At 51.6% G+C, this 24,120-nt stretch overlaps 3 protein-coding genes across 4 annotated transcripts; 2 read left to right on the forward strand and 1 right to left on the reverse strand.

Annotated features, from left to right (window-relative positions):
* Positions 1 to 301: 301 nt before the first annotated feature.
* Ube2m (ubiquitin conjugating enzyme E2 M) lies at positions 302 to 3,546 on the forward strand. The gene is made up of 6 exons (XM_026379772.2): positions 302 to 1,002; positions 2,142 to 2,236; positions 2,339 to 2,377; positions 2,479 to 2,582; positions 2,882 to 2,945; positions 3,029 to 3,546. Exons 1-6 carry the CDS (start codon positions 894 to 896, stop codon positions 3,167 to 3,169), a joined length of 552 nt encoding a protein of 183 aa, XP_026235557.1. The 5' UTR covers positions 302 to 893; the 3' UTR covers positions 3,170 to 3,546.
* Positions 3,547 to 4,129: 583 nt separating this feature from the next.
* On the forward strand, positions 4,130 to 7,274 carry Chmp2a (charged multivesicular body protein 2A). 2 transcript variants are annotated; one of them, XM_026379768.2, is made up of 6 exons: positions 4,130 to 4,266; positions 4,860 to 5,051; positions 6,441 to 6,620; positions 6,697 to 6,827; positions 6,916 to 6,977; positions 7,062 to 7,274. In XM_026379768.2, the coding sequence occupies exons 2-6, from the start codon at positions 4,884 to 4,886 to the stop codon at positions 7,187 to 7,189; spliced, it is 669 nt and encodes a 222-aa protein (XP_026235553.1). In that variant the 5' UTR covers positions 4,130 to 4,266; positions 4,860 to 4,883; the 3' UTR covers positions 7,190 to 7,274. The 2 variants fall into 2 exon arrangements, with proteins under 2 accessions (XP_026235553.1, XP_026235554.1); XM_026379769.2 differs by lacking the exon at positions 4,130 to 4,266 and adding an exon at positions 4,275 to 4,298.
* Positions 7,275 to 7,862: 588 nt separating this feature from the next.
* On the reverse strand, positions 7,863 to 13,726 carry Trim28 (tripartite motif containing 28). Its single transcript, XM_026379715.2, has 17 exons — positions 13,303 to 13,726; positions 12,917 to 13,029; positions 12,599 to 12,731; positions 10,898 to 11,033; positions 10,701 to 10,817; positions 10,513 to 10,627; positions 10,290 to 10,436; positions 10,082 to 10,196; positions 9,894 to 10,000; positions 9,775 to 9,811; positions 9,640 to 9,685; positions 9,314 to 9,566; positions 8,903 to 9,222; positions 8,699 to 8,822; positions 8,527 to 8,613; positions 8,297 to 8,434; positions 7,863 to 8,205 (listed from the first exon to the last, which is right to left on the reverse strand). The coding sequence occupies exons 1-17, from the start codon at positions 13,637 to 13,639 to the stop codon at positions 8,029 to 8,031; spliced, it is 2,502 nt and encodes an 833-aa protein (XP_026235500.2). The 5' UTR covers positions 13,640 to 13,726; the 3' UTR covers positions 7,863 to 8,028.
* Between the last annotated feature and the right edge of the window lie 10,394 nt (positions 13,727 to 24,120).

Here is a 24,120-nt window from a genome sequence, read left to right on the forward strand (position 1 = left end):
CCTGTCCTCGCCCAAGTTCTACCTTTGTCTGTGACCTTTTGGGGGCAAGGATCTAGTCTGACCCACCACTATTGCGCTCCACTTGAATGCAACATTAAAGGAACTCAGGAAGAGCCAGGAGAAAGCATCTGCCCCACTCAAAGTTGGCTACAAGCATCACTTCCTGTACGGCCCGGCGAGGGTTCCCGGAAGTGAGCCCGGGACCGCTTAATGTCACCTGCACGAACGGAAATACCCGAGCCCAGCCGGAAAAGCCCGAACCCCAAGCCCCAACGCTGAGCAACGAGGGCTGCGGAACTGCGCACGCGCACAGCGCAGGCCCGGCAAGAAGAGCCGAAGCGGGCAGGCGGCGGAAACATCCGAAGCCGTGGGGTGCCGGAGGCCGTTGCCAATCTCTGCGCCAAAGCCGCTGCTACCGCGGAAGCCGAGCCTCCACCGGTACACGGCTACCACCACCGTGGCTGCCGCTCCCTCGTTCCATCCCGAGCCTCAACCCTTTGCAGAGGGAGCGAGTGAGCTCTGACCCGCGGGGACCAGGAAGCCCGGCATCTGCAGCCTTAGCTGGGCCTCAGAAGACCTGAGCGGGCGAGGGGGAGGAGGGAGCGGCCGGGAGAAGGTGGGGCGGGGCCGATCGGGCCCGAGAATAGCCGAATCTGCCCGAACGCCGCCGAGCGAGACCGAGGCGCTGGGCCAGGCCAGAGCCGGACTACGGGAGCCGAGGCGGGCCGCGCGGTGGGCGCGGAGCAGCGCGGCAGGCCGGGCGGGCGGCGGCAGCAGAGGAGGAGGCCGCGGCAGCGGGTCCAAGGAGCGGAAGAGGCGCGGACGGCAGCGGGGGGCCGGGTGGCCGGGGTCCCGGGCCCCGCAGCGGCGGCGGCAGCGGCGGCGGCGGCAGGATGATCAAGCTGTTCTCGCTGAAGCAGCAGAAGAAGGAGGAGGAGTCGGCCGGCGGCACCAAGGGCAGCAGCAAGAAGGCGTCGGCGGCGCAGCTGCGAATCCAGAAGGGTATTGGTCGGGGGATGGGGGTTGGGGCCGGGGAGGGGGGAGTCGGAGGACAGGGCCCAAGGGAGGGCAATGAGGGAGTCAGGAATGGGGAAATGTGGCCACCGAGGGTCAGGGATGGTGGGCCGCGGATGTGGCGTGTCGGAGGTCAGAACTTGAGGACTGTGATGCCGAAAGTGGGGTTAGGGTAAGGCGGCCACTAGGGAGGGTCACAGAAGAGACCCGGTAGCGGGGGCTTGGGATTTTGAAGGCCTGACGCCTGGTATTAGGGCCCTTGAATCTGAGTATAAGGTGGGGGTGCGGGGGCTCGCGAGTCTGGAGGTCAGACCAGAACTTGGCTTTGGGGTGAAGGTCCAGAGGGATAGCGAGCACCGAGAATTGGGGAAATGAGTAAGACACAGTTTAGTATATGATGCTGGGATCTCTGGGAATCTGAGTCAGAAAAGGGCCCAGACTCATGGGTTTGGGGGTTAGACAGCAGTTTGGAGTTTGTGGAGCTGGAAGGGATAGTGGGTGTCAGAGGCTGAAGAGGGGAAATTTAGACTATCATGCTGAGAATCTCAAGAGTCACAGGGAGTGGGAAGGTGAGCACTTGAAAGTGTGAGGGTCAGATGGGAACCTGGGTTTGAGATGAGGAGGAGGGGTGTTTTGATACAGAGGGGATGATTTAGGGTATGGTGAGCCAGGGTCGTTGAGTTTGAATGGATGAATAAACACTGTGGAGAGTGGAAGTCATGACTGGGGAGCCTGGGGTTAGGATGTTCAGAGGCTGTTAGATGCCTGGACTTTTAGAATGAGGGCCACATGAGAGTGGAGTCACTTGGGGAACTGAGTTTGGGGGTATTTAGGGCTGTGAATTTAGTAGAATTAGTGTTCACCTTGGCCCAGGAGGTGGGACAATTAAAGATGCATGTTTTCGGTGTGCTGTGTATCCAGAAGAGCCCACCTAGAGACTGGAACAGAGAAAGCAGAGAATACAGGATGGGTTAGAGGTGAGGTGTGGAAACATAGCGCAAGACAGAGCCCATAGAGTCTGTGATGAATCCATCAGGACTTTTCTGACACCTGTGCAGAGCTCCCTCCTTTCTCTCATGAGCCTCTTCCTCCCTCTTCTGGCCTCTTTCTCTGCTGCCCAAATGCAGACATAAACGAGCTGAACCTGCCCAAAACCTGTGACATCAGCTTCTCAGACCCAGACGACCTCCTCAACTTCAAGCTGGTTATCTGTCCTGATGAGGTAAGTGTGGCCCAACTTGTACTGGCCAGACTCCCAAGAACAGAGCAGGGATACTTTGGCTCTGCAGGATGGGGCCCTACCACCTTCTCTCTTCCCTCCCAGGGCTTCTACAAGAGTGGGAAGTTTGTGTTCAGTTTTAAGGTGAGTCCCAAATGGGCAGAGGTAGCTCCATGGACTGAGGAGGCAGCATCTGAGGCCCTGTCAGGCACCTACCCACCTCCTTTTTCTTTTCCTGGAGCCAGGTGGGCCAGGGTTACCCACATGATCCCCCCAAGGTGAAGTGTGAGACGATGGTTTATCACCCCAATATTGACCTCGAGGGCAACGTCTGCCTCAACATCCTCAGGTAAGGTTACTGGCCCTCCACTTCCTTCCCCAGCCCTACCTGCCAGTCCCCCTTATAGCTTACTGCATCACTCTCCGTCCCTTCTCTCCCCATTATGGCCTGCATCCCTCTGTCCCGTTATCTCCAAGTCATCTTCCTAATGGCCCAACCCAACTTTTTCCATGGCCTGTCCTGCTCCCTGCCTCCCTAGTTTCTCAAATCCTCACTCCTGCATGCCCTGACCCTGACCTATTCAGTACCACCAGAGCCTGTAGTGGCCTCCCACTCACCAGCCTGACCCTGATGCTCTCTGTCCACAGAGAGGACTGGAAGCCAGTCCTTACGATAAACTCCATAATTTATGGCCTGCAGTATCTCTTCTTGGTGAGTAGGAGTGGGCATTTGGGACTTGGGGAGGTTGGCTTTCTTCCTCTCTGGCCTGTTGACCCCACTTGTACTGGTCACAGGAGCCCAACCCTGAAGACCCACTGAACAAGGAGGCTGCGGAAGTCCTGCAGAACAACCGGCGGCTGTTTGAACAGAATGTGCAGCGCTCCATGAGAGGTGGCTACATCGGCTCCACCTATTTCGAGCGCTGCCTGAAATAGGGTTGGCGTATACCTGCCCCTGCCAGGGCCACCAGCCCAGGCATTCCCTGCAAATATTTATTGGGGGCCACGGGGTGGGGGGTGGGGGCAACCGGTGGGGGGAATCCTCTGCCTTGGCCTTGCCTCCCCTCTCTGCTACCTGCCCCTAGTTATTTTTTTTTAACCATCACGTGATTATGGTCGGCGCTGTCTCCCCCCGACCTGCTCAGCGATGGGAAATGAATTGGCTTGTCTAGCCCCCCCGCTGGGTGCTGTCCAGCCCCCCACTCTGGGCTGTGGGGTGGGTGGGCAAGGGGCCCCGGTAACTGGGCCCAGGCAACCCACCTCTCCACCACCGGAGGTCCCACCAGGCTATTAAAGGGGAATGTTACTGCATGGCCTCTGCCTCTTCCTTCTGTGGGATGGGAGGGGCAGGTAAGGTCCTTCAGGGGTCTGAAGGGGGTGAGGGCAGTGGAAAATGGATGGTCGCAGGTGAGGTGGCATTTGGTCACCCTACAAAGACTGGCTGGTACCTGGGATGGTCTTGGGTTGGGTGGGATGACGCTTGCTCTGGGGTGAGGAGGGCAGGCCTCTAATCTGTGGCTTCCTGGCACCTGTCGGCGCATAGCATCTCCAGCTTTGCCCCTTTTTGCCATGTGCGGGACACAGGGGGCTCCTGTTTGGCGCTGTCCGAGGCCTCAGGCAGAAGTCAGGGTTGCACGAATGAACTGTGCCCTAAGCGGTGGCACGGGGGCCCTCCAGAATGTCTAGACTGAAGGCACCCAGAGATGCACTTCTCGGCTGCCGACGCAACCCGCGCCCTAGCTCGGTTCACTAGGGCGGGACTCTGACCCAGGGAACGCCCTCGGACCTTTGGCAAAGACACGGGAACTGGTGCGCAGGCGCTTGGGCGCCGGCCTGTCTTACTGCGCGTGCGCGCCAGCTACTTCCCAGCATTCCGGGTGTGGGTGGGGCCTGTGACGTCAAGTCGTTTAATCCGGAAACGGCGGCGGCGGCGGAGACGACAGAACCGAGAGGCCTTCGTTAGTGGGCACGCCAGGGATCTGAGCAAGAGGCGCGTGACCCGGAAGCGGAAGCAAGTCCCTGTGCCAGCTCCGGTGAGTGGCTCCTGCTGGGCCGCAGGTCCCGGGTGGGTGGCGGTGTACGAAGGTTTCTCTAGGCTTAGGTGTCCAGGGTCAGGCTCCTCCCTGGGACCCAGTCCTCGTCATCTGGGCCCCCCACACACACCGCCTTGCCCTCGTTGCGACGGGGCCCCCGACGTTCCAGACCCGGCCCTCGGTGTACAGGGTGCCAGTGCTTCCGACTGCCCTCCGGAGTTTCCTCAGCAGTCGGGAACCCCAATCCTGGTGCCATTGTCCACCCTCAGAGCCTCCAGATCCACCTTGTTCGGGGCTTTCACCCATCCTGCCCTCTTGTGCTCAGCGTCCTTCTTATCCCGGCATACCCATTCACCCATTTCCAGTCTCAGTCCGTGGAAAACCCCAGGCCACACCCCTGCGCCTGAAAGGGGAGCCCAAACTTCCACACCCTGAATTGCTGACTGTCCCTGAGGGGCATTCTAAAGCTCCTATCTCTGAGGCTTTGTTCACACCTCCTGTCCTCACTCCAGTCTCCCTATGTGAGCCTGTTCTGCCTCTTGCCCTCCTTCTGGGCACAACAACCCTACAGCTGCCCCTCACATCTGTCCCAGGCCTGCCAGCGGGCTCCAACCACCATGGACCTGTTGTTTGGGCGCCGGAAGACACCAGAGGAGCTACTGCGGCAGAACCAGCGGGCCCTGAACCGCGCCATGCGGGAGCTGGACCGGGAGAGACAGAAACTAGAGACCCAGGAGAAGAAAATCATTGCAGATATCAAAAAGATGGCCAAGCAGGGCCAGATGGTAAGTGCCAATGATCAGGGGCAAAATGCCAGCTCTCAGCCAGATACTGTTGTGATGGACAAGACAGGACACCAGAAAACAAGTCCTTTAAGGAATGCTGAGTAAAGGATGAAGAGGGCTCCCTTAGTTTGGGGATCTGGAAAAGTCTTATCTATGCAAGTGTTGTCAGCCGAAGTGTGAACAATGAGTAGGTCTTCAGATCTGGCAAGGGAGTGTATCCAGCACACATTGGAGAGCCTTAGCAAACTGGGGGCCAGACTGCTCAGAATTAGCTCTATGAAGGGTAGAGCACAAGAGTAATATTTGGCCAAAAGAAAGGAAGTTAACTAGTAGGGAGAGCACTAAGAAGGGAGCAGAGCCTTTGAGGGGTGACTGTTTCTGAGCAGCTGTAAAGCAGCTGCTGTTTCCTGGGAAGCACGAGGAAGATGTTTAGTCTTAGTTTTGTAGTACTTGAGAATCAAACTTAGAGGTGTTTTGAGACCGGTTCTAGCTAACTTGCTGAGGCTAGCCTCAAACTTGGGATCCTTCAGCCTTGACCTTCCAAGTCAATGGGATTACAGATGTGCACCACTATGTTTGGCTTGGTGTATTTCAGGACACAGCCTTCGCTGTAGGCTTTAAGTGAAAGAGGCAAGAGTTTTTGATGTTTTGTTGTGCACTGAGAATTAAACCCAGGGTCACTTTGATCACTGAGCTGCTACATCCCCAGTCCTTTGAGACAGGGTCTTGTCAAATTGCTGCAGTTGGCCTCAAACTTGCAATCCTACTGCCTCAGCCTCCTTAGTGCTGGGATTACAGTTGTGCACCACTACAATTGGCTATGCAGGTTATTTTTGCCCTGGTAGGGATCCAAGCCTTGTGTGTGCTAGTAGGCAAGCACTCTGTGAGGGCTCCATCCCCAGCAATGAGGCAGATTCTTTGTGTAGAGTGAATTAAAGGAAGTCTGGGCCTGCCTTCAAACATTTAGGGATCAGGAAGACCTTACATGATAGAAGGGTAAGCTGGGCATGGTAATGCATGCCTATAATCCCAGCAGCTCAAGAGGCCGAGGTAGGTGGATCATGAGTTCAAAGCCAGCCTCAGCAAAAGTGAGCATTATGCAATTCAGACCCTATCTCTAAATAAAATGCAAAAAAGGACTAGAGATGTGGCTCCTACCCTGCCTCCCAGTTCAATCCCTGATATCTAGCCCCTGCTTTAAAAAAAAAGCTTCAAAAAAAAAAAAAAACATTAAAGAGGGCTAGGGATGTACCTCAGTGATAAAGGCCCCCAGGTTTAAATCCCTGGTTAAAAAAAGTGACTCTTTTTAGCCACATAAAGATCTTTGGAGACCCCAATATTAAAACATAATTTCATGACCTCATCTTTGATAACTCCCCTATTCCGCAGGATGCTGTGCGCATCATGGCAAAAGACTTGGTGCGTACCAGGCGCTATGTACGCAAGTTTGTGTTGATGCGCGCCAATATCCAGGCTGTGTCCCTCAAGATACAGACATTGAAGTCGAACAACTCAATGGCACAAGCCATGAAGGGTGTTACCAAGGCCATGGGCACCATGAACAGACAGGTATTTCTTTCCCAATTTCTCTTTCCACCCCACCCCCACTGACCCCACTGACCCCAGTCACCCTACCTACTTCCAGCTGAAATTGCCCCAGATCCAGAAGATCATGATGGAGTTTGAGCGGCAGGCAGAGATCATGGACATGAAGGAGGAGATGATGAATGATGCCATTGATGATGCCATGGGGGACGAGGAGGATGAAGAGGAGAGGTGTGGGGAACTGGGTTTTTAAGGTGGGGATGTTTTCCTGATCCTCAACCTGTGCGTGGTTCTCAACAAGTTCCTCCTCTTCCCCTAGTGATGCTGTTGTGTCCCAGGTCCTGGATGAGCTGGGACTAAGCCTGACAGATGAACTGTCAAGTGAGTGCTGCAAACCCTCAAGATTTCCCACCCACAGCCCTTGGCCATTCTCCCTACTCTAACCCTAACTCTTCCCCTTTTCAGATCTCCCCTCCACTGGAGGCTCACTGAGTGTGGCTGCTGGTGGGAAGAAGGCAGAGGCCACAGCTTCAGCCCTGGCTGATGCAGACGCAGATCTGGAAGAGAGACTCAAGAACCTAAGAAGGGACTGACAGATCCCACTGCCAAGGGGGATGTCCAGAACAGACACCCAGGGTCTTTACTATGCCCTCTGTAATAAAATTGGACACTTAAACCTGTGTGAGTAGCCTCACATGGGGTTAGGCCTATGTCCTTGGGACCCAAATTCCATACTGGTTGGGGTTTGGCACAAGGTTGGACAAGCAGCTGACCTGGCATACTCAGGGATTTGGGGTCCCTGCTGTCTCTGACCCAATGGCAAACTCCCTAAACAGTGTAACACCCAATAAGGTTTGACCTGGAAGTGGCTTGATGAGAACTATAGACAGTGGGCTCCACTGGAATGCACCCAGAGAGTAGCTTGAGTCTTAGGACTAGTGTCAAGAGGCTAAGCAAAAGAAAAAACTGGGACACACTGGAAATCTCAACACACCAGGTTGGCTATGGAACCCCAATTGACAATGGCTATAAGCTCAAAAGTACTCAGAAGCAAGCTGCCCCAGGCCTGCAGCCCTTGTCAGACACTAGTGTATATCCACACCCTGTACATATGACCTCTTCAGCCAATGCCAAGAAAAGCCTGAGGGATGTTCTTCACCACACCCAATTCAGGCCCTGGGAGCAAAGTGCTTGATGGAAGTAAGGAGTATATGCAGGCAGAGACCAGGCCCCAGGACTATAGCCCCCAATCAGCCAAGGCCTGAGGAACTGGTGAAGTTTTTATTAAATCCATAGAAGTAAAAACCATTTTTTGTGAGGGACTGGGGATGGGGCCACCAAGGAGTAGGAGTTAGGCCACCAGGGTTGGGATAGGGATGGGGTTAACAGGACAGATCAGAGCTGGGCTGGCCAGGCCATAAGGGCCCCAGCTTCAGGGGCCATCACCAGGGCCTCCAGACAGCTCCTGGGAACTTAGGCCAGCACTGGGCAGGCTCAGCGGCGGGGGCTCCACCAGCACAGCAGAAAACTTGGTGTCACCGAAGGCCTCATTCATGCGCGTCTCGAAGAAGCGCTGCAGACCGATGATGGACTGCACATCCGCCTTGTCCTGGGACAGGCAAGAGTGCACAATGGGTGGGTAGTCCCTGACTTCCTCCTCCCACTTCCCCCACACCCATGCCCTCATTCTACAGGCTCACCTCTGTCAACTTGTTGAACTGCTTGAACATGCGACCCACATCCTGGGCAAACTCTTGGGGGGAGCTGTAAGGGGGTGACAATTTCTCCTGGAGGCGAGCACGAATCAAGGTCAGGTCCAGGGTGCCACCAGGTTGCTCCTACAGGCAAGAGACAACATACACCTCTGACCTTTGACAGTGGAAATCCAGCATACTCCACCTCTACTCTTAGACCCTAGGAGTCAACATACCAGAGAGAAAGTAGAATCGGTAGCCAGCTGGTGCAGGGGGCGGCAGGGCTCATGGCAGAATAGTGCCAGGAGGACACGCTCACATTTCTACAATAGATGTCAGAGCTATAATATAGAACACAGGAAGATCAAACCCACTGTGCCAACCATAGCTCAGTAGCTCAGCCCTTACCCTCTGGTTGGCTGGTGAGAGCTTAGCAACCACGCCAGTGTTGTCGGCACCATCCAGGCTAAGGCTGCCATCCTCCTCCTTCAGGTCAGGGAGCACATGGCAGAGGGAGCAACTCCACTCCTCCCTGGGGTGAAAAGGAGGGAATTCACAGGAACCTGCCCAGTTATCATGCCTTACTCAGACCCCACCCAGCCTCATACACACCCTGGCACATCCTGCAAGGCAGGCAGGTGGCAGTCCAGATGGAAGCAAAACTCGCACTGGTTGCACATGACCAAGTCACCTGGCTTCTGGCATACACGGCAAATGGTGGCACTGTCATCCAGGGTACCTGGGCCACCAGCTGGGGCTGAAGTACCCTCTGGAGCCACCACCTCTAGGCCTGAGCTGGTGCTGCCACTAGGTGAGGCCAAGCGGGGACCTTCAGTGCCAGAGCCCTCAGCCAGAGCCATCAGCACAGGCTTGGTCTCAGGGCCCTCAGTGGCAGCAGGAGGGGCTCCAATAGCAGCCTCCGTCTCTTCCTCCTACAAGGCAGTGAAGGGTGTTCAAGAGAAAAACCAGCCAGACCCCGGTGACCAAATGCCACCTTCCAATGGTCCCTTGGGACAAGCTCACCTTAACAATAGCCATGCCAGGCAGGGGCGGTGCACCAGGGGCTCCTGGAGGCATGCTCCCTGGTTGACCAGCAGCCGCTGCAGCAGCACCACGTTCAATAACTATGAGGTTGTAGTCCTCAGTGGTGCTGCCTGGAAAGACCTTGAAGACGGGTGGCTGGCTATCAGCTGTAAGGTCCAGGTCCAGGCGTTCGAGGCTCACCCGTGGCACCTTCCGCATGAGGCCGCTCACCTCACCCTCACCTGAGCGGGCTCTGTAAGTAGACCTTGGCTTAAGCATCCACTTGTCCCTATCCCTCACCCACCCTACTAAGGACAGCCACTCACCGCTTCATGCCTGATACATGTGGTTCTGCACTTGAATAGGGATCATCTATTGAGAACACAAATATGAAGATGACAAAGGGGTAGACACAGGGCATTATCGTGTCCTCTCACCCTGCCCCCAGAAAGATCACTCACCTGACCCAAAGCCATAACCTTCCTGTACCTCCATTGGCTGCAACAGAGCAGAGCAAGAGGACCTCAGTCTCAGTTCGACCCTATGCCCTGCCTCTCCCTGGGTCCTCTCCCCTGCTCACCTGGCCACTACCAGAGCCTTGCTTGCTCAGAGGCCCTGGAGCTCTTGGAGGAGCCATGGGCGCAGGGCCCGTGGAATTGCTACCAGGACGCTCAGCCACAATCTTGCCTGAAGAAAAGAAAAAGCTAAGTAGGTACAGAGTCTCTAGGGTGGCACCAAAGTAGAACAAGGGCAAAAACTGGAACCCACCAAATGCCTCGGCACTCTTGGTCCAGGCGTTGAGGTCCCACTGAAACTTCATCTCACCGTGTGGCTCCACGGGATCCACAATCATCTTGAGGGCTCGGTGCAACTGAAAATAGATCTGGTGGGACAAGTAAGTGGGACATTAACACTGGACAACAAATAGAACCCCAGAGTGCAGGGGTCCACCCCACTGTAGACCACCACCACACACCAGCTTCTTAGAAAGCAGTAGAGCTGTGTTGTTGTCACTTTCCAAAGCCCAAGAGGCAAAGCGCAGGATATGCTCCTGATGCTTCTGGATCTTGGTCATGGTCCAGTGCTGCCTCTCCAGACGCTCCTGCTGCCCTTCAGTCACTTTCTGTGGGTAAAAGGGAACAAGGTCAGCAAGGAAAGCAGTGGGTACCCAGGTACTCCTCCACCTGCACAAGGTTTACCTGGGCATCATTGACCAGCACACGGCCACGCTTGTTAAGCTCCTTCATGATCTGCAGGATGGCCATCTTGACATCCACCTGCACACGCTTCTGCACATCAGATACCTGGCGGATCCTAGAGGACAAGGTAGGTCAAGCTGGGAAGTGTCTTACCCAGGGTTCCCCACACCTCTCACATCCACACTTACGAGCTGCGAACCTCCTTGGTGCTCTTCTGCAATGTGGCATGTTTGTCCCCAAGGCGCTTCACCAATGAGGCCAGGAGCTTGCGCTGGTTCCTCACTGCATCCTCCAGGAACTGGTACCTGAGAGCAAAAAAGGTTTACCTGAATGCTGAGCCCAAGAAGAAGTGGCATCCACCCACCCGCTGTGCTCTGGGACTCACTGGTGGTCCTTGTGGGCGTTGAGCTGGCAGTCCCGGCAGGTGAGGGTATCACAGCTCTCACAGAACAGCACAAGGGGTTCATGCTTATGCACATTGCAATACACAGTACGTTCACCATCCCGAGACTTGGCCGGCCCTGAGAAGTTAAGAACCATGAGGCTGGACCCTACTCTTGGCCAATTCTAACTGGGCCAGTAGACAGAGCTTGGGATATTTCCTGTCTATTCTATTGAGAAAGCCTAGATGGCACATGGCAGTGGTTGCTCCTTGCTCCCCAAACAATCTCCCCCAGCTTGCTCAAGAAAAAACTCCATTTCTATTAGCTTCCATGAGTGACAATAAAAAATTAATGATGACAGCCTGTCAGGGCTGGGGTTGTGGCTCAGTGGTGGAGTGCTTGCCTGGTATGTGATGCACTGGGTTCAATTCTCAGCACATTAAAATAAATAAAGGCCGAGATTGTGACTCTGAGGTAGAGCTCATGCCTGGCATGCATGGGGCACTAGATTCGATCCTCAGCACCACGTAAAACTAAAGATATTGTGTCCATCTACAACTCAAAATTAAATATTTATTATTTTACATTATTTATTTGCAAACAAATAAGTGGCTGGGGATGGGGCTCAGCAGCAGCGCACTTGCCTGGCATGTGTGGGGCACTGGGTTCATTCTCAGTACCACAAATTAACACGTAAAAAAAAAAAAGATGACAGCTCATCAATAGAGAACTCATTACTCTCTCTACTTGAAACTTACCCGGGTGATTGTTCAGTGTTCTGCCCACCTACAAACCATCTTCCAATTGGCTACCTTTCTCCTCTTTCATTGTTGTCCTCCCTCTTCCCTAACAAAAAGAATTCCTTACAAATGAAAGACCCTTAGGATACCCAGCTGAACTTCTCAAAGATAAAATGTTACACTGGGACTCTCAGAATGTGGGGCAGGGTACTGGTGTTAAGAGTAATACCACTAAAAACCAACAAGCCAATAACTCCCACACCAGTCTCCCCATTACAAAATCAGACACATCAGTCTCTTTCCTGCTCAACAGTAATCAAGTCCTAACTATACTGATCTGGCCTAAATTATGTAGCACATAACAGAGATCAATCAGACCTAGGCTTCTGTGCAGCCCACCTCCATCAACATTGGCCAAGAACCTGAAAGCTAGGACCTTTGCAGAACCCTGCCCATTCCTCCCAGTTCAGCTCCTCAGGATCCACAGCTATCAAACTCCACTATCACACAAACCCCTTTCCAACCCAAACCCACATACTCACAAAAACCTACAAATACATAACTAAGCTTTAGGTAGGATACGTCAGCCTCAACAGCTGACATATTCCAGTACTACCATCAATGATGGTCCAGAAACCCCACTTTCCCCAGTCCAAGTCTAAAGCTAAGTGCCAGGGAGCCCAAAACCCTATGTTCAGCCCTTCACCAACCTGGGCCCTCTCTAACAGAGTGCTTCCAAGAAGACCTTCTTGAATCCTCGGTACCCCTGTAGCTGAGGGCCCCTATGCCTCCCCTACCCATGGCCTTTTTTTTCCTTCCACCTAGGCCCCCAGAGAGATTGCAAACCAGAGCCTAGGGAGTTCTGCCCTCAGGCTTTTTGGAAGGTACCACCCTAGAACCCACCTCCAGATGAAAACCAGCACTAGAAGCAACTAAAGACATACATACAACCCCACCACATACCAGTAGAGCGCACAGTGTGGTCCTTGGTGTACTTCACCCGCTGGTGAGCCTCCACACATGTCTCACAGAGTGGCTCCGAGCACTCCACACAGTAGCTGGTGGCTGGAGCATTATCCTCACAGCTAGTGCAGCACTGTCAGGGAAAAGACAGGATCACAAAGGCAGGACAACCCGATAGATCCGGGTTTACCTCCCAGGAAATACATCGCGAGAATATGGTGGGTCCGTTCCTCAACCTAGGCAACCCACCAGGGCTGTGATATTACCTAGAAAGTAACAACTGGAGCTGGTACTAGGTTCCTCTAAAGCAGAACGCACCTGGTTCGCATCCTGGGCATCGGAGGAAGCCTTGCTGCCACTATCCCGCATGAAGTAATTCTCCACGATGTCTTTGGAGAAGCACTGTTGCTTGCACACCGGACAGTCCACCACTGTGAAAGGCGGAGAGGCAGGGATTTGAGAACGACGATCGCTTGCACCTAGGCTGAACCCCCATTCTCCAGCGGAAGCGACCCTCCACTCCCGGAGCCAGATTGCCTCCAACTCCAGTCAGACGCCCCTCTCAGGGCCCACTGTTACCACGAAGGCCCACAACCCTGTCGCGGCCCCGGCACGCTCGCACAGGCGCAGTCCAGGGTCTCGGCGGCGCGTCCGGATCAGGGGTGGCGGGGAGGGGGAGGGGCGCCCCGCCACCCGGTACTCACCGGCGCCGTCGCCCGCGGCGCCGCCATCCCCCGAGCTATTGGGGGCGGCCGGCGCTGCGGGCCCGAGGCAGGCACTACAGGCCGAGTGCAAGCAGGGGAGCAGTCGCGGCTCCCTCTCCGGACGCAGGCGCTCCCGGCACACGCCGCAGTGCTCCAGCAGCTCCAGAGCTTCGCCACCGCCCCCCGCAGGCGAGGACGCAGAGGCCGAGGCCGAGGCCGAGGCCGAAGAGGCGGAGGAGCGCTTCTCGCCGCCCGCCGAGCCTTCGCCTGGGCCAGGACTGCCCGAGGCAGCCGAGGCCGCGGCCGCTGAGGCCGCCGCCGCCGCCGAGGCCGCCATTCACACGCCGCCGGGGGCGCCCAGGGGGGAGGAGGGGCGCGGGGCCCGCCGCGCAGGCGCAGACCCACTCGCCGCCAACGGCTGGGCCGCCGCCGACGCCGCGAGGCCGAGCGCCGCCACGCGTCTCTGGGGGCTGCCGCTGGCCGCGTGCGGGGCGCTGGTGAGGCAGGGCCGGCTGCTGCCTGATCACCTCACAACGGCTCCACTCAAGCCTCCTCAGCCACCGCCGAGACACGCGCCACCAGCTCCGCGTACAACCGCTCGACCGCGCGCCCGCTCGCAGAAAGAGCCGCGGTTTGGGGGCGGGACAGAAATAACTGGCGCCGACGCAGACGCGCACGCGTGGTGAGCGCCGAACGCCCGGGGGCGGGGCTCAAGCCGGGCGCCGGGGGCAAGCCCGCGAGTACGCACGCGCCCGCGCGGGGTCGGCCCACCACGGCCAACCCTACTTCGGCACGACCTGGAAGGGGGCGTGGTTTCTTTGACGTCACCGCCGCAACTGAATTCGCGAGCAGGGCGTCTGCACCGTTAGCGGAGCGTGATTTCTGCCTAGCTCCACGTCCCCACCGAACGCGCGGTGGTGGGCTGCGTTCTCGAGCTTGGGCATGGCATACCTCCACTCAATCCCCGCCCTTCGGTTGGGGGTGAGACGTCTGCCGCTACGTCCCCATTGCTTCTGGAGAGGGGGCGGGCCCAACGTGCAGTGGGTGTGGCGCAGGTGGAGGGGCGTTTGGCTAGGTTCTGCCTCGGGGTGGAGGCAATTGTAACCTCAGTTTTGTTGAATTTTGGAAACTGGAGATCCACTCAGTCAAATGCAGGCCAGTTCGTAAAGTTCTGCCCAAACCCCAAAGACTCCTTGGGTTTTAGCCAGCCCTATGTCTTTTTTCCCATGTGGGCCAACTAAACCTCTAAAGTGAGGAGAGGGCCCGGTGTGGTGGTGCCTGCCTGCAATCCCAGCGGCTCTGGAGGCTGAGGCAGGAGGATCCTGAGTTAAAAGCCAGCCTCAGCAATTTAGGGAGGCCCTAAGCAACTCAGTGAGACTATTTCTAAATAAAATGCAAAAAAGGCTGGGGATGTGACTGAGGGGTTAAGCGCCCCTGGGTACATTCCCCAGTACCAAAAAAATAGAGTGGGTAGAGAAGCAGGTTCTGTGTCGATTATTTTCTTGGGAGAAAAAAAGGGTCTGGAGGAGAGCAATCCCACAGAGGGGAGCAGGATCTGGCGGGGAAGATTCCGGGTCAAGGCGCGAGCTTGCGACTAAAGCTATCTCGGGAGCAGCGGGACCCGAGGAAAGGGGACCCTGCAGGAACTCGGCACGAAGAAACGCCATGGTCTGCGGCTTTCTGCAGAGCGCTGGAGACAAGGTCTCCGGGGCTGGCCGCCAGGCCAACGTGGCCTTTATCGCGGCGAAGCTGGGGACCGCGGGCTTGTCCCCGCCCCTGCCTTTGTTCTGGCCCTGCTGGGCTTCTCAGTGCCCTCCCCAGTGCTGCCCCGCCGCCACGACCCGGCAGGGACCCTGGCTGGCGACTTGGACAGTCGCAGAGCAGCGCACGAGCGTCCTCCAGCCACTTGGGCGGCTGAGGCAGGAGCATCCAAAGTTCCAGGCCAGCCTGAGCAACCCAGCGAGATTCTGTAGCCCAAAAAAGAGTGCAAGATGGTAGTGGCTAGCCCTGGAGCTGCCCCCAAACATCTGCACAGGAAGAACAGTTCAGGCAAAAACAAATGCAAAGATTCTGAGGCAGACTAGGATAAGCAACTGGTAAAGTGAAAAGCAGTGAAGTGAGGGGTCTGTAGGAATTGCCCAGAGAGGTGACTGTACTTCCAGCAGGTCCTAGAGAGAGGTTGGGTCCCCTGGCACCCTATGTTGGCTGTCCCTTTACAGGCCTTCCCCTGGCAGAGCCCCCCATTCCCATCTCCTAGGTCCCCAGTGTGAACCTTCATCCCCAGTGTGGGGCAACCACACAAGCTGGTGACATGCAGTATCAATAGCAGGCCTTGGACCATCCCCTCACCACCAGGCACCAGGCTGCTGTCTCTGTATTATCCAGATGAGGAAAATGAAGCTTTGGAAAGTGCTAGGACAGCACTGGAGGAAGGGAGAGCAGGCAATCCCAAGAAGAGTCCAGGGATTGGCCAAACAGGGCCAGGGCAAGACCTTTACTCAGGTCTTGTCTGAGAAAAGCTGGACAGCCAGAGGTCCAGAGGTATATGACAGGACAGGAGTTTGCCTTGGCTCTTTCCCCAGGGAACCAAGCCCTTGCACTCTGTACTCCTTGCTCACCCTCTAAAAAGGCTCACTCCTTGGTCCACCAGGAATAATCTGGCCTTGCAGACAGGGCTTCAAGGGGGGGGAAACAATGTGCAGGGGCTGCTCAGACTGCATCCAGAGCAGCTGATGACTGCCCACCACCCCAGTTGAAGACCTGGCCACGGATAGCCACCTCACCTCTCTTCCTTCCCTAAACTCCACACCTGGTCTGGTTCTCCCTTCTACCCTTAGGCATCACCCCAAACCCATGCTAAGGAGGTCTTGTGGCTGCATCACTGAATGTGTCTCTGTTTTTTACAGGAACGCTCATCATTGGATTTCGGGCCTATCTGGATAAACCAAAATGATCTAATCTTGGTATGTTGAATTTTATCTGCAAAGACCCTTTCTAAAGTTTATATTACAGGTGTATCTTCTTACGGGATACAAATTCAACTCACTATGCCCCTATCTTGTGCTTATTTGTGTCTCCAAAAAGATATTTTGAAGTACCTGTGAATATGAAGTTATTTAGAAATAGGGCCTTTGCAGATTTTTTTTTTAAAGAGAGAGAGAGAGAGAGAGAAATGTTTTTAATATTTATTTTTTAGTTTTCGGTGGACACAACATCTTTGTTTGTATGTGGTGCTGAGGATCGAACCCGGGCCGCACGCATGCCAGGCAAGTGCGCTACCACTTGAGCCACATCCCCAGCCCGCCTTTGCAGATTTTAAGTAATGATGAGGTCATACTGAAGTAGGCTAGTTTTTTTTTTTTTTTTTTTTTTTTTTTGTACCTGGAATTGAACCCAGGGGCACTTAAGCACTGAGCCACATCCCCAGCCCAGCCCCAGCCCTTTTTATATTTTATTTAGAGATAGGGTCTCACTGTGTTGCAGAGGCTGGCTTTGAAATTTGTGATCCTCCTGCCTCAGCCTCCCAAGTCTCTTGGGTTACCAGCATATGCCACTGAATCCAATTGGAATAGAGTAAATCTTAATCTAATATGACTGGTACCTTTAGAAGAAGATATGTGTACACAGGGAAAACATTTGTAAAAAGATAGAAGCAGAATCCTGAGCATGTAATCCTAGCTACTTGGGAGAATGAGACAGGAGGATGGCAAATTCAAGGCTAGCCTCAGCAATTTAGTGAAAGCCTGTGTCAAAAATAAAAAGGACTGGGGATGTAGCTCAATCAAAAACATCCATGGGTTCAATCCTCAGTACAAAAATAACAATAATAGTAAAGAGCTGGGGATGTGGTTCAGTGGTAGAGCACCCCTGGGTTCAATCTTCAGTATCCAGTACTGAAAAGGGGAGCAGACAGAGATTGGAATTATGTGTTTGGAGGCAAAGAAATGTTGGCCATCAGACAGGCATGGGACACAATCTCCCCCCATAAATTCCCAAAGAAACCAATGAAAGGGTAAAGTTTCTAAGCGGGAAAGCTTGAATGTAAAAGATTAGGTATTATTAAGTTCCTCTGTTACACCCAGATTCCTGAGATAGTTAAAACAACGCCCTACTGGCCGTTTAGCCTAGGGCAGTTCCTCACAGGGCCGGAACCAATCAGTTTGAATGTGTAACCCGCTTACGAATGACCAATCACCCTCGCCCGCCAATGAATGTGCCAATCACGTCTCAGAGTTGTTGTTCAATTTTCCCACGCCTCATGATGATTTGTTCTGATGTATGCAAAGACTCCCGCCCTCCCCAAAAAGTGTACTTAAGCTCTGTTTGAACCTCTGCTCGGGGCTCTGAGCTGCGCTCCCTTCTTGAGTGGGCACAGAGTCCCAGCGCGCTGGAATGGATCCCCAATAAATCCCCTTTTGCCAATTGCATGGAGTAAGTCTCTTGTGTATGGTCTCTCCCTCCGACGCTCCGCCGGACCCCTCTTACACCAACACTACCAAAAACTATAATTCAGATTTCTGGCCTGTGGAACTCTGAGAGAATAAATTTTTGTTGTTTCTAAAAACGCAGTTTTTAAAATTCTTTTTTTTTTTTTTTTAAGAGAGAGAATTTTTTTTTATTTATTTTTTAGTTTTTTCGGCGGACACAACATCTTTGTTGGTATGTGGTGCTGAGGATCGAACCCGGGTCGCACGCATGCCAGGCGAGCGCGCTACCGCTTGAGCCACATCTCCAGCCCAAAAAAACGCAGTTTTTAGTATTTTGTTTTGGGAACCCTAGGAAACTCACAGCCTCTCCTCTCAGTCACTGACACTCACTGTTCACTATGGATTTGCCAATTCTAGAGATTCCCCTATGAGTAGTTTTTCTTTTCATTTTTAAAAAATTCATTGCTGTTATTGCTGTCCCCCCCCCCCTTTTTTTCCATTTTGTTTTGTTTTTGGTGTTGGTGTTGTTTTCATACTAGGGATTGAACCTCTGAGCTATACTCAGCCACTGAATCACATCCCCAGCCTTATTTTGTATTTTATTTAGAGACAGGGTCTCACTGAATTACTTAGTGCCTCACTTTTGCCGAGGCTAACTTTGAACTCATGATCCTCCTGCCTCAGCCTCCTGAGCTGCAGGGATTACAGGTATGCACCACCACGCCCAGCTTGTACTTTTTTAAAAAAATATTTTTTTAGTTGTCAATGGACCTTTATTTTTCTTCAATATTTTTAGTTGTTTAGGGCACTTACCACTGAGCCACAGCCCCAGTCCCCCACCTATACTTTATTATGCCATTTTCCTTCCTTAATTGCCCATACTGTCCCTACTGCCTCCTTTTCTTCATCCTTTCTTTCTGGACTCCTGAGAGTCCTCTGGCAGGATTGATGCATGGAAACCTCTGAATGGCCATGGCTTAGACTACCCCCTGCTACTCAACAGGGAGGTTCCATGACAGGCCTTCCTGGTGGACTCATTGCCCAGTGAAGACCCCAGGCAGCCACTCTCCACCTGTGCTCCCTGTGATACTGTGATATACAGCCTTACACAGGCAGGATACCCTTGCTGGCATCTCTCTGGGCTTATACCTAGAAAGGGAATTGTATATGTCAGTTTGACTAGGCCAAGGTGGTCCCCAGGTATTTAGTCAAATACTATTCTAGATATTTTTGGTTTGGGGTGTTTTTGTTTGGTATTTTTTTTTTTTTTAAAGAGAGAGAGAGAGAATTTTAATATTTATTTTTTAGTTCTCGGCGGACACAACATCTTTGTTTGTATGTGGTGCTGAGGATCGAACCCGGGCCGCACGCATGCCAGGCGAGCGCGCTACCGCTTGAGCCACATCCCCAGCCCTGTTTGGTATTTTTTGTTTGTGCTATTTGGTTTTGTTTGTGGTGCTAGGGATTGAACCCAGAGCTATTCAGTACTTTTATTTTTTGAGACAGCTTCTTGTTGCCAAATGCTCCATCCTTGTTCCCGATGCCAATCCAATAACAAGGACATGGTTTTGAGTAAAAGGAAAATGGTTTATTGCTTTGCTAGCAAAGGAAAAACGTGTATGTGTGTGTGTGTGTGCTAAAGAGGTGACTCAGAGTTCTCAGACTAGAGTTGTTAATTCACTTGTTAATTTGGGAGGTATTAATTTCTGTGATCTTCCTGTATCATCCCCAAAGTCTGTATTACTTTGTTCCGGTGATGGGTGTGTGTACTCAAGGACAGATAATTCTGCTTAGGTTGGGAAAGAAAGGTAATTTTCCCGGAGGTTAGGGAGTAGGGAGTAATTAGGGAGGAGCAGGGACAGAGGAAAAGAAAGAAATGTGCCCACTTTAAAAGTAAGTTGGTGGGGGGAGGGGGCTGGGGTTGTGGCTCAGTTTTAGAGCTAGCTTGCCTAGCACCTGTGAGGCTGTAGGTTCAATTCTCTGCACCACATATAAATAAAATAAATATATTTTGTGTAACTACAACTTAATAATAATTATTTTTTAAAAAATAGGTTTTTTTAAACCTATTTATCCCCAGCAGGGCTGGGGATATATAGCTCAGTTGATACAGTGCTTGCCTTGCATGCCCAAGTCCCTGGGTTAAATCCTCAGCACTACTAAATAAGTAAATAAACAGATTGCAATTTTAAAGCATAAAGTAGACCACTGTTATTGCTTTGGTAGCAAAGGAGAAACACGGTTGAAGCTGCCCTGGAACTTGCGATCTTCCCATACAGGTATGTGCCACCATGCCGAGCTCACTTTAAAGTCTACATCTAGTCTGAAGCTAGAGAATCACAAGTTCAAAGTCAGTCTCAGCAGTTCAGCCAGTCCCTAAGTAATTTAGTGAGATCTGTCTCAAAATAAAAAATAAGAAGAGCTGGGGATGTGGTTCAGGGGTTAATCCCTCCCTAGGTTCAATTTCTGGTACCAAAATAAATAAATAAAATATACACTGGTAGCACATGGTGGAGCATACCACATAATCCCAGCAATTCGGGTTGGGGCAGAAGTATCAGCCTCAACAATTTAGTGGGGTCATAAGCAACTTAGCAAGACCCTGTCTCAAAATAAAAAATAAAAAGAGCTGGAAATGTGGCTCAGTGGTTAAGTGCCCCTGACTTCTGTCGAAGGAAGGAAGGAAGGAGGGAGGGAGGGAGGTAGGAAGGAAAGAAGCGTGGGCTGGGATGTAGCTCAATGGTTAAGCACCCACAGATTCAATTCTGAGTACCCAAAATAACAAAAATAAATACATTCACAATATCGTGCAACCACCAACTCTTATCCAGTTTTAAAATATTTTCATCATCCCAAAGAGAAACTCCAGGGGCTAGGGTAGAGAGCACTTGCCTAGCACAAAGGGTTTGATCCTCAGAACCATATAAAAATAAATTTTAAAAAATAAAGGTATATTGTGTCCATGTACAACTTAAGAAAAGTGGGGGGAAATTCCATACCTGTCAGCAATTACTCCCCATTCTGCTCTCTTATTAACCCCTGGCAAATACTACTGTGCTTTCTGTCTCTGCTGGACTTTGGGGTGGAAAGTGTTGTTTTCTGGTTCTTTGGGTTCTTTTTGGAAGAGTTAATTTTGTTTCTAGGTTTGTTTTGTTTTGTTTTGTTTGTAGTATCAGGGATCAACCCAGGGCATATGTTAAGCAAACTCTATCATTGAGCTATATCTCCAACCTGGGTCTATGGACTTTTTTCTTTCTTTTATTTATTTAATTTTTTTCTTCCTATTGTAGGTAGATGGTTTAGCCTTGAGCAGGTGATTAGGGGTAGGGGATGGACATATATGTATGTTGTACTGCGTTTTACAGGCGGTACAACATACATATATATCAAAGAGAGTTCATAAGTCACAGGACTGGGAATCACAGGGAACTTTATCACAAAAGGCAAATATCTGGAAAATGGAAATTGGTGAGCCAAACCTTGCCCAGCAATAGTTAATTATAACTCTTTAAGGAAAGGATTGTTTCAAGGTCATGTCACACCAACCCCTTGTGATCAGATCCTCACAACCCTCACATTGTGACCAGGTCATCTGAACCCTCACCAGGGAAATTGGCTGAAGGCTGTACAAAGGCTAAGAAAAGCCAGGTGGCTCACCCTGGCTCTGGAGGCTGAGGCACTAAGTAACTCCATGAAACCCTGTCTCTAAAATGAATACAAAATAGGTCTGAGGATGTAGCTCAGTTGTCAAGTGCCCCTGAGGTCAATCCCTGGTACCTCACAAAATAAAAAGGGTAAAAAACACACATAAAGAGGGAATGAGAAACTAAGGTAAGAAACCAAAACCCTTAAAAACCCCAGACTCCGTAAAAGCCATTCCATTCTCTGAGGCTGGGTTTATGGCTCAGCGGTAGAGCACTCACCTAGCGCGTGAGAGGCCCCATGTTCAATCCTCAGCACCCCATAAAAATAAATAAATAAATTGGGGCTGGGGTTGTGCCTCAGAGGTAGAGCGCTCCCCTAACACCCATGAGGCACTGGGTTCGATCCTCAGCACCACATAAAAAGAAAATAAAGATATGTGTCCATCTATAACTAAAAAGTAAATATTTTATAAATAAATAAATAAAGGTATTGTGTCCAACTACAACTAAAAAATAAATATTAAAAAAAGGGGGGGGGGCTGGGGATGTGGCTCAAGCGGTAGCGCGCTCGCCTGGCATGCGTGCGGCCCGGGTTCGATCCTCAGCACCACATACCAACAAAGATGTTGTGTCCGCCGAGAACTAAAAAATTAAAAAATAAAAAAAAAATTCTCTCTCTCTCTCTCTCTCTCTCTCTCTCTCTCTCATCTCTCTCTCTCTTTAAAAAAAAGAAAAAGCCACTCCATTCTCTTCAGAGGCCGTCTGTGCAGTGCCCTACAGTGTACCTGATCCTCATTTTTTTTTTTTATTTATTTTTTTTAGTTCTCAGCGGACACAACATCCTTGTTGGTATGTGGTGCTGAGGATGGAACCCGGGCCGCACGCATGCCAGGCGAGCGCGCTACCGCTGAGCCACATCTCCAGCCCCGTGATCCTCATTTTTCTAATAAATTCATGTCTATACTTTGTGCGCCTCTGTTGAATTCTTCCTAGGGGACCACAAGAACTGGTGTTTTTGAACACCTCCCCTACCCCAACCCCGCCACACGCACAGCTGCTTTGGCTTCATCTTCTGCCACAGGACTAGGGACTAAAACCTTGTGCTCTACCAGTGAGCTACATCCCTGGGTTTGTTTTTTTTCCTTTTCCTTTTTTTTTTTTTTTTTTTTTTTGGTACCACCAAGGATTGAACTCAGGGCATTTAACACCTGAGCCACATCCCCAGCCATTTTTAATTCCGGGTCTTACAGTTGCTTAGGACCTTGCTAAACTGCTGAGGTTGGCTTTGAACTCATGATCCTTCTGCCTCAGCCTCCTGAGTCACCAGAAATACAGGCTTGCACCACCAGGCCTGGCCATAACTCTCCTTTTTATTTCTTATTTTATGAGAGAGTCTTGTTAAGTTGCCAAGGCTGGACTTAAACTTACAATCCTCCAGCCTTAGTCTTAAGAATTCCAGTGGTAGAGCTCAGTGGTAGAGCGCTTGCCTAGCACATGTGAGGCACTGGGTTCAATCCTTAGCACCACATAAAAATAAATAAAATAGGGGCTGGGGTTGTAGCTCAGTGGTTGAGCGCTTGCCTGGCATGCATGAGGCACTGGGTTGGGTTCAATCCGCAGCACCACATAAATACATAAATAAATAAAATAAAGATATTGTGTCCATCTACAACTAAAAAAATTCTTAAATAAATAAAAAATGCATTCTATCTATATACAACTACATAAAAATAGATTTTTTTAATTGAAAAATAAAAATAAAGAATTGCTGGGAATCCAGGCATGGGCCACCATGCCTGGCAATTGTTTAACCTTTTGATGGAGGTTTATGATATGTAGAAATATATATAGTGAGTACCCCAGAAAACCAGCTTTGATATTAAAAACATTACTGGCTGTCATGAGCCCTTCATTCCCCTATAGCTGTCATCCTGACCTCCTAGAAAAATGTGCCCATTCATGAACACACATGGGGTTTTCACTTCTCTGCCTGGCTTCTACCCTAAATGCACATCCATGTGGCCCATGTGGCCCTAGTTCCTTCCCTGCCCTGCATGTGTACGGTCTCATTATATAAACACCCTGCAGTTTACATTTTTTTTTTTTAAAGGAGAGAGTGAGAGAGAGGGGACAGAGAGAGAGAGAGAGAATTTTAATATTTATTTATTTTTTTCTTAGTTCTCGGCAGACACAACATCTTCGTTTGTATATGGTGCTGAGGATCGAACCCGGGCCGCACGCATGCCAGGCGAGCGTGCTACCGCTTGAGCCACATCCCCATCCCCCTGCAGTTTACATTTTTAAAAAATATTTTTGTTTTGAAACTGTCTCAATGTGTTGCCCAGTCTGGACTTGATCTCCTGGGCTCAAGCAGTCTTCTGGCTTCAGCCTCCCAAGTAGCTAGGGATACAAGCAGGCCCAGCCTGCACTTCCTTTGACTGCATTTGGGTTTCCCTCCTGCTTGTATTGATATAAATGCAGTTACTATGTGCAGTATCATACACAGTTTTTGATTGAGTATTTCTCAAGTTGTAATGAGGAGCTGGCAGGTTTTAGCAGAGGGAGGCATATCTGATTGCCATTTCAAGGTTTCATGTTGGTGATATATAGGTGGGAGTAAGGTGGAAAACAAAAGATTATTGTCCCTGTAGGTTGTTGGAGAAAGCACTGGCTCTTTTCATTTACTCTTTGGAATCTCTGTGGTTCCTCCACTCGTTTCTTGTGGCTTCTCTAACACTACCACAAAC

The sequence above is a fragment of the Urocitellus parryii genome, chromosome 15 (genome assembly GCF_045843805.1).
Source record: "Urocitellus parryii isolate mUroPar1 chromosome 15, mUroPar1.hap1, whole genome shotgun sequence".
Taxonomy (NCBI): Eukaryota; Metazoa; Chordata; class Mammalia; order Rodentia; family Sciuridae; genus Urocitellus; species Urocitellus parryii.

Excerpts from the sequence above, each read along its gene's own strand:
- Ube2m (XM_026379772.2), top strand. The coding sequence starts at position 894 with ATGATCAAGCTGTTCTCGCTGAAGCAGCAGAAGAAGGAGGAGGAGTCG. Across the intron at positions 2,583-2,881 it reads GTCTGCCTCAACATCCTCAG|AGAGGACTGGAAGCCAGTCC; the intron begins GTAAGGTTACTG and ends CTCTGTCCACAG. Across the intron at positions 2,946-3,028 it reads GCCTGCAGTATCTCTTCTTG|GAGCCCAACCCTGAAGACCC; the intron begins GTGAGTAGGAGT and ends TACTGGTCACAG.
- Chmp2a (XM_026379768.2), top strand. The coding sequence starts at position 4,884 with ATGGACCTGTTGTTTGGGCGCCGGAAGACACCAGAGGAGCTACTGCGG. Across the intron at positions 6,828-6,915 it reads GAGGAGGATGAAGAGGAGAG|TGATGCTGTTGTGTCCCAGG; the intron begins GTGTGGGGAACT and ends CTCTTCCCCTAG. Across the intron at positions 6,978-7,061 it reads CCTGACAGATGAACTGTCAA|ATCTCCCCTCCACTGGAGGC; the intron begins GTGAGTGCTGCA and ends TCCCCTTTTCAG.
- Trim28 (XM_026379715.2), bottom strand. The coding sequence starts at position 13,639 with ATGGCGGCCTCGGCGGCGGCGGCGGCCTCAGCGGCCGCGGCCTCGGCT. Across the intron at positions 10,437-10,512 it reads TGCTGGTCAATGATGCCCAG|AAAGTGACTGAAGGGCAGCA; the intron begins GTAAACCTTGTG and ends TTTTACCCACAG. Across the intron at positions 8,823-8,902 it reads GCCTTGCAGGATGTGCCAGG|GGAGGAGTGGAGTTGCTCCC; the intron begins GTGTGTATGAGG and ends TTTTCACCCCAG.